Source organism: Pollachius pollachius (assembly GCF_949987615.1).
Source record: "Pollachius pollachius genome assembly, chromosome: 2".
NCBI classification, from domain to species: domain Eukaryota; kingdom Metazoa; phylum Chordata; class Actinopteri; order Gadiformes; family Gadidae; genus Pollachius; species Pollachius pollachius.
In genome coordinates this window covers 23,022,493-23,031,048 of record NC_136935.1, presented here as the reverse complement: position 1 = coordinate 23,031,048, position 8,556 = coordinate 23,022,493, and the positions used below count along the sequence as shown (strand labels likewise).

At 45.5% G+C, this 8,556-nt stretch overlaps 1 protein-coding gene across 1 annotated transcript; it reads right to left on the bottom strand.

Moving 5' to 3' along the window:
- Positions 1-1,023: 1,023 nt before the first annotated feature.
- On the bottom strand, positions 1,024-8,385 carry crls1 (cardiolipin synthase 1). Its single transcript, XM_079730747.1, has 7 exons — positions 7,769-8,385; positions 7,309-7,446; positions 6,849-6,978; positions 2,763-2,848; positions 2,493-2,561; positions 2,247-2,338; positions 1,024-1,454 (listed from the first exon to the last, which is right to left on the bottom strand). Exons 1-7 carry the CDS (start codon positions 8,294-8,296, stop codon positions 1,361-1,363), a joined length of 1,137 nt encoding a protein of 378 aa, XP_079586873.1. The 5' UTR covers positions 8,297-8,385; the 3' UTR covers positions 1,024-1,360.
- Between the last annotated feature and the right edge of the window lie 171 nt (positions 8,386-8,556).

Below are 8,556 nucleotides of genomic sequence, written 5' to 3'. Positions count from 1 at the left end.
CCATCAAAAAACACTTGATTAACCTGATGGCCACCAGAAAACACTTGACAAACCTGATGGCCATCAGAAAACACTTGACAAACCTGATGGCCATCAGAAAACACTCCGCTAACCTGATGGCCATCAGAAAACACTCCGCCAACCTGATGGCTATCAGAAAACACTCCGCTAACCTGATATCAGAAAACACTCCGCTAACCTGGTGGCCATCAGAAAACACTCCGCTAACCTGATGGCCATCAGAACACACTCTGCTAACCTGATGGCCATCAGAAAACACTCCACTAACCTGATGGCCATCAGAAAACACTCCACTAACCTGATGGCCATCAGAAAACACTTGACCAACCTGATGGCCATTTGAAAACACTTGACTAACCTGATGACCATCAGAAAACAATCCACTAACCTGATGGCCATCAGAAAACACTTGACTAACCTGACGGCGAGACAGTCCGACTTACCTGATGAGCCCCACTAACCTGATGGCTGACACTAACCAGCCCCACTAACCTGATGGCTGACACTAACCAGCCCCACTTAACTGATAGCTGACACCAGGACCTCCAGTTGACTCACCCCATCTGCTCCACAACCATAGCTTAGCTAAGCTCAGAAACCCTGTCTGCATCCACATGTCCACTCAAGCTCCTTTAGTGATCACGATAGACGTTGCTTTAGGTGCACTGCTAAATAAACAAGGATCAGTTAACTCTTCGCAGAAAGTCCTGCAGTCCTTCTGAAAGTACGACTTAGTACTAATTATAAAGCCACACAAATTGTGTGTAATGTTGTTTGAAGCATTGGACGATTTAAAAAGTAAGATCTGACCCACTATGTTAACCGTATGTGATATGGTGACGTGTTTGTGAGTTTCCTTAGTCATTTATCAATTGAACTTACCTTAGTGTTAACCAATCAGGGGTAAGAACAAAAAAAACACAGATGTATCTATGCTTTCCTTTGTTTTTAATCATAAATCATTGACTTACAAAACTGATTTGACAAAATATGGTTGTCATGGGAACATCTAGAAATTATTTAAATGAGTGTACAGAATCGGGGACTGGCCAGGCTACAGTGAGAACATCTCTGGTTATGTGTTCCATTGTTCCAGACCAAGAGGCCGCTAGCGTAAAATCAAGGCCGCTCCGTCAATGTCATCTCGTTGCTAAGTGGTCGTCATAGCAACCTGCATCAGAGCGCCGTATGTCAGCGTGCCTGTCATGTCAAACCGGCCCACTTATCCTCCTGGTCGGCCGCGTCTCGCCTGGGGCCGTCTCCTCGTTAATCAGCAGCCATTGTCTGCGCCGCGGCCATTGTCCGCGCCACCGCCAGGTGCGTTTCTGCTTGGGGGTTGTCATGGTGATTTGGTGTTGAGTACCTGGACCGTCTTGCGGCCGTAGTGCCAGTAGCTGTAGCCGGAGGCGGCCGTCGTCACCGCCGTTACATACCTACAGGATACAAGGACCAACAAGGGATCTGATTGGTGCAAAGTGCAGCCCCACCGTTGCTAATAGCAATTTATGGTGTTTCTACATTTAGGGCCTTCAGCAGACGCTTTTATCCGAAGCGACTTCCAATAAGGACATTTGTCAGAAAAAGATAAACAACAATATATCGCTGTCGGTACAGTAAGGATGTTCATAGAACCATGTGCCAAGCACTGACATCACTAGGTTAACCCATTCCTGTATACAACAACGATGGCTAGAATAAGACTCTACACTAAGTAATATAACTAAGTACGACTTACAATAAGTTCGTACATTAAGTGCCAGGCTGACAACATACATTAATTGTGTGGGAGGGGTGGGCGGGGTGGCTATTTTGAGGGTAGAAAAATAAATTGAATGGTCCAATTTTTTATCTGCTTTGCCTTTCACCTGATGCAACCCGTCTGTGGGCATTCACACAACATATCCAAATAGCCCTGTCTGCTGTCACCCGGCTCAGAGCCCCCACAATGCACTGGTCTGTGGGCGGGACATGTCGCCCACAGCAACACTCTTGGGGACAGATCTACTTTTACTCCCGAGCTAGCAGTAGCTGCAGCAGACGTCACTATCACATCTCATCACTCCTGTGCCAATACCCTGATGCACATGGAAGTGAAGCCGGGCTCTGAGGCAACCATGTCTAACAACACACGATGAGGGGGACCAGAACCAGGGGGCTGGTTGTAACGGTGTAACTTAAGAGACAGCAGCTGCAGGACGACGATGTATATTCTTTGTGTGCGTTACCATAGCGACTGCAGCAGAAGACTGTCCGTGTATTTGAAGACTGGAGCAGCGAGGGAAGCAGCTACTAGAAGTAGCTGGATGGCTGTGTTCACCTACACACAGACATACTATTCAATCATTATCTATTACCACTATGTCTTTCAATGTGGATGTGTTTGCAATCGATAAACCAAAAACAGAGGGTATTTCATGGGCAATCCTTAATGCGTGTGTGTGTGTGCCCGTGGGTGTGTGTGCGTGTGTTACCTTGCTGAATAGCGTGGGTTTGAGCTGGGCTGTAGTGTAACATGGATTAAAAAATTTACTGAGGGTCACCTGCAATGAAGAGAAGAGGAGGAAAGAGGGTTAAAACAGATGTTTATTTTACACAAACATCAACATTTTTTGGTGCCTGCTCCCAGGGCTCTGGTTGGAGCCCCCTCTGCCCCCGTGTCACATCCAGGGATCCCCTGGGACAGGTGGACGTGGGGAACCGGCTTCGAGCCCGGGACTGAGGGGAACAGCAGGGCTTCTTACCGGTGGAGGCACAGTCTTGTATCTGACCCAGAAGACTGCGGCTATCAGACCGATGTCTCTGAAGATCACCAGAGCCGTGAGAGGAGCTAAGGGCAGATGAAAGGAAAAACACCCCAAATCAAACTCAATAACTCATTGAATCATAAAGCAATGTATCAGTAATGGTTGAGATCTACTATCAGTAATTCATAAGACAACAGCTAACCGCAAGGGACGCAGCCTCTCTGGGAAATACTTATCGCCTATCGATGGCCCCGTTTCCATCAGAGGAACATCGCCATTCCACAACCTTTTTCAGGGGTCTAGATGGACAAACTCATCCGTTTACTGGAGAGGCACAACCTCATACAGTTCAGGAGGAGTCCCGCACCACAGGCTCCAGGTTTTTACTGCCTACCGGTTTAAGCTTTGGATATTCTACCATTCAGATAAAAATATAGGAAAAAAAAAACGATGTTTGAAATGTGCTGTAAACTACATCTGAAGCTAACTTTAAAGATCTTTGTCATTGGTGATATTTCATTCTTTATTTAATAAAAAAGTTAAAAGGTTGCATCAGCGATTCTAGGACGAAACATAAATTATCACATTCATCTGATCTTTCCTCACCATCCGCTAGCTGCCCGCCCAATAAGCAGGCCGTCAAAAAAACCTGTCTCTGTAAGGCAGCCTTTGCTCCGAGATCGTACACAAAAACAAATGGTACTACCAACCACTCAAAACCAAAATAAATAGTATTCCAACCAATCACCGACAAGGGGTGGGTGTTGTAGGGTTTCAAGCTGCGTTCATGATAGTTTTTAGCGAGCCGGCTCTGTTTGTTTGGGATCTCGCTTAAAATACCAACAGAAGGGAAGTCACCCAACATCGATGATACAATCTTTAAAAAGAAAAAAAATCTAAAAATGTGGTAAAACAAAACGCTTTCAATTATGCAAAAAGCTAGGCAATGTATTTGAACAACAAACCAAAAAATATTCACAGTGTGTACTAAACGTAATTTATTGAAGTAGCATCAATTGATTAAATATTGGTAGCTGAGATGCTAATGCTAACTGCGATTCTAATGCTAATGCTAGATATGATCAAAACAAATAAAATCTATTTTTATTTATGATTTTTCTACAATATGGACACCTTGCACTGCCTAATGTTTATTGGATTGTTTTGTTGACAGTCAATCAGCAGCGACGGCCACAGCTTGCAGAATTAGGGATGCACCCATCTGACTTTTTCAGTCCCGATACCGAGACCTTGGCTTTCACTATCGGCCGATACTAAGTACCGAACCGATACCAGTGTTTAATTAATAAGCTGTAGGCCTCACTCACTCAACACTTTTTTTCTTGTCTCTGACTTTTCTTGGACTTGATGTATTTGCTCTCGGACTTGTCTCGGTCTCAGCCATTGGGCTCGCCAATAGTGTAGTTTGTCCCGACCGAGTCCAGGGGGGGGGGGGGAAGTCATCGGTCCAAGGACTGATCGGTGTTTCGAGATATACGGCTACTCGAATTCTGAGATAACCTGGGCGGGATTTAGCGTGAATATTCATTAAGGAGGTTGTAGCACATAATACAATGGAAAGATTTCAAATGACAGACTTGGATGCAAAATGTACCCCTTTATTATACAGAAATTTGCTGTTGGTGTATTAGCCTAGGACAACACTCTTGCCAGATTATTTATCTAAATAGCCCTATGTTTTTAGAATTTGCTAACTTTATGCAAGGTCTACGTTAGTGCAGTACTCAGCGTTGACTCGGTCCTAAAAATACAACATTATTGTAAATTATATCACATCAAAAAAGCGGTAGCTAACGTTAGTTGAATCAAGCAAACAAATAGCTGTTGTTTTTGCTCCAAAAAGCTTGACTTAACTTGAATTTAACATAAGATAGTTCCTACAAATTAGGGCTGTACGGTATGGACAAAAATGTATTATAGTATTATAGTATTATATCATGGCATGTTAATCTTTTCTTCTAATTTCGATATTAATGCTTCTGAAGGGGTAAATACTGGAAAGGCAGCAAAACTGCATAAAAAAAATTAAAATCTTTTCTCAAGTTACTTCCATCTCTGAAAAACACTAATGTTTAATAGTAGGGATTTGTTTCTCCACTTACTTGCAGAACTTGCCGTATAGCTTTGGCATTTTAATTTTGTTGAAGTGTGTGCGGGCAGGAAAGGCCTGGGATCGAGTGTTTTGACAATCTCTTCGAAGCCCTATCGACATTTTGAAAGGGAACCATGTCCTTACACAGGTAAACAATGACGGTGTTGTTATCTTGTTCCACCGCTAGCATTTTGTCGTAAGGACTGGCTTTAGAAAATGCCTGCGGAAGCAATGTCTGATATGCAGAGACAGCTTCACGCTACCACCGTCTGTCTCGTAAGGTGTGGAAAGAAAGCTTGTGAAGGGACTATTGCGCAAGCACTGCGGCGCGCCTGCGTGCTTGCGGAATAGCATACTGCCTGAGAAGGCAGTGTTGCTGTCAAATCTGTCCCTGGGAAAAGTAACGTTGCGCAGAATTGAAAAAGGAACTATGTTTCATTACCATATTTTCAGTAGCTGCGCGTAACTTTACTTTTTACATGAAAAAGTAGTTAGGTTACTGTATTAACGCGTCACTTACTTTGTTACGCATTACACACAACACTGTCTACCGGTCACACCGGTCTCAAGGTAACGTCAAAATCCATACCGTAGCGCCAATTCACACTGTTGTACTTTCTATACCGTTTAAATACCGTACACCCCTACTTCAAATTGACGTTAAGAGTTTTCATCAGACTCGTGCGGTAGCCAGGCGTCTAATCCAAAGGCGAGCTCAGTTGGCGCTGTGTGCTTCAAGATTCTGAAGCAAGTGCTGAGATTCTGATTGGCCCAGAGAAATGTCAATCATAAGAATCATCCAATAATGTTTCGCAATTCTAGCCTTCATGGCATGCATATGAAGGACAGCCCCCCCCCCCCCCCCCCCCCCCTAAAAAAACCTCTCCGGTTCTACGCGTTTCATGTGTATGACCCAATTGACCAAGAAAACGGCGATTGTCTCCGAAAAGCGAAAAGTTTGCAGGTGTGAAGTATTGCGTAGTGAGTAGTATCTGTCTGCATGAATCATTACACATTACCATGCCTCGATGTCGTCGAGACACATGTGGATTGTTTAATTTATCGTTTTAGTATATCGTTTATTAGAGGAGAGGATTTGCAAGGTAACACTTCCATCTAAATAAATACTTGTATTCCACTGTGTGGGCAAACTTCATATTATTCATGGCACTGAATTGAGGATGTCTAACGTAGCCTACTGGAAAAACAAAGGCAATCATAATGTTTTTCCTTCAATCATTTTCCTTCTATCATTTCCAAGCAATGTTATCAACATGCGCCGACCAAAATTTCTCTGGACACGATTGGATAGACAAACAACCCAATAGAGCAATGAAACATAACAAGTCAGTGGCAGCTCTCTTGGTTAAGGAAAATGCAAGATTTGTATCTGTCACCAGCCTAAAGGTGCGTTCACACAGCCGCACATGAATAGTGCGGCACGAACACCCAGGTCTGCGCAAATTTCACTTGCGCGAACACCCAGGTTCTACTGCTTGGTCGCAATGCCTATCAGCACTGACTCCATGAAGTCCAGAGCGCAGCATGGAGGAGAAAGGGATTCCCGGAGTTCTATATCTATATAATATAACATAATATCTAGATATCTATATAATATAATATGTATTATCACGGCCAAAAGCTGTGTGCGCCTTCCGGATGATATTAGGAATCTTAAACGATGTTTAAGATGTGTGTGGGGGTGTGTGGGGTTCTCCGACGTCTCTGGTACTTCCACAACAAGTGGAAGACTGGTAGGTGTGATTATCTCGGTCATGGTTGAGAAGGAGTTGGCGGAAAGAAACTTTGGCAGTTACAAGAGGAAGCCCTTGCTCCTACAATCACGTGAGTAGGTTTGCCTGATCAAACTTGCGCAAATCACTCCCTCAAGTAAAGTTTGTCTACTCGCGCGAGCAAACTCAGACGAAAAAGACCACCATTATTGTCCACACCACTTAAACAAACCTTACCTGGTATGAGCTGAGCATAGGTGAGGCTGACGTACAGAATACTGATCAGTATCTTATCAGCCAATGGGTCAAGTGCACTGCCCAACGCTGATTTCTGATTGGGCCATGTTCTTGCAATGTAGCCGTCTAACTGAAGACAGAGCAGAAAACAGAGGGGTGCTTCAAACAGGTTCAGATAACTCCTGTAGTATTATGTTATATAGTACTGCAGCGTCATGTCGAGGAGCGAGAACTCGTGTTGATTCATTCACTGTAAAAGTAATGTTATGAACATATTGCCTCACTGTACAGCAGCAATGAAATGTGCTACTGAAGATCATTTATTTGGTCTAATCCGTTAGTATTATACTGACCACTCTGTGTGCACGGCATTTACTACAGAGCACAGACCATGGGTGCCATCTTTAATATGAAGCAGCATTTACACATATCTGTGTGTGTGTGTGTGTGTGTGTTTTACCATGTCTGTGGCCCCAGCCAGTGTGAACAGAGCCAGGCTGAGGTAAAAGTGTTGGTGGATGATGAGGTAGCCCAGGTAGGGCGACAGCACGATCCGACACACACACAGCAGGTTGGGGACGGTCCATGGGTTCTCGTGCTGCGTGGAAACATTCAGTGGGGACGCAATGAGCAGAGAACGAGAGATAGTAAGAGAACGCACAGCATCAACACAGAATTTTACAACAGACTTGGTGGTATTCAAGATACATATTCTATTATACAATTTAAAACACTCTAACCATGTTGTGATTAACTCAAGGGCAAACACATTTAATCACGTTTAATCAAAATCATGTTGTCTATTCTAGTCAATAGTTATACATCTGTATATGGTTGTATTCACCACAAGCACAAATGTTACCCTTGAACAAGTCTAAACCAGCACGTGAGGAGCAGTCAGTGGGCTGTGGTATACACACCAGCTCTTTGAACTTAAACAGCCCGTGTCCCGGGACATGGACAGAGCTTCCTTGACTTTCATTTTGCTCCGATGACGGGTCAGGTTCCTGAGGTGGCCGGGATTTCCCGCTGCACAGCCCACGAGCCCCGGGGGACCGGAGGAGGGGCGGGACCCCAGGCCAGCCGGGACCCCCCCGGAGGAGGGGCTGGACATGGGCCAAAGGCAAGCCGGGACCTCCCCGGAGGAGGGCCGGGTTCACCTGAGGGTTCCCATTCGGGCTCAGCCACGGACTAGTCCGGCAATAGTGCATGTTTAGATTTGTCTCCGTGCAGGCAGATATCTGTAGATGCCCTCTGAACTGCTTCGGTCTTGTGGCTTGGTTGACCGGTGTCTGCGGGGTCCGCCAGGATGACGTCTCAGGGCGACACCTGTTTGCCTGACGCGCTGACCCCCCCTGACCCCGTGCCAGCGACCCCGCATCCCCCCGCGGACACAGCGCCTCGCCCCGCTGGCACAGCCGCACAGCGCTCCTCCGGATACGAAACATCTCAGCTCCACTGTTAGCTGAACGTCTCTCCTTGTTTCATGGTGTATCGGATCGATCAGAGCTCAACTCATTGCGTACAGAAGCTTCCACCTGCGGGCCGCCATGTTGCCGAGTTCCGAGACGGCACGCTACGTCACAGCGTCGTAAAGGCGGCAACTCAGTTCTGAGCAGTGTTGCCAGATCGGGTAAAACACCAGCTAAAGCCAATGTTGGCAGACGGGCGGAAAATCTGCCCCAATCTGGCAACACTGGTTCTGAGG

Excerpts from the sequence above, each read along its gene's own strand:
- crls1 (XM_079730747.1), bottom strand. The coding sequence starts at position 8,296 with ATGTTTCGTATCCGGAGGAGCGCTGTGCGGCTGTGCCAGCGGGGCGAG. Across the intron at positions 6,979-7,308 it reads TGGCTGGGGCCACAGACATG|TTAGACGGCTACATTGCAAG; the intron begins GTAAAACACACA and ends CTCTGTCTTCAG. Across the intron at positions 2,562-2,762 it reads ACAAGACTGTGCCTCCACCG|GTGACCCTCAGTAAATTTTT; the intron begins GTAAGAAGCCCT and ends TCTTCATTGCAG.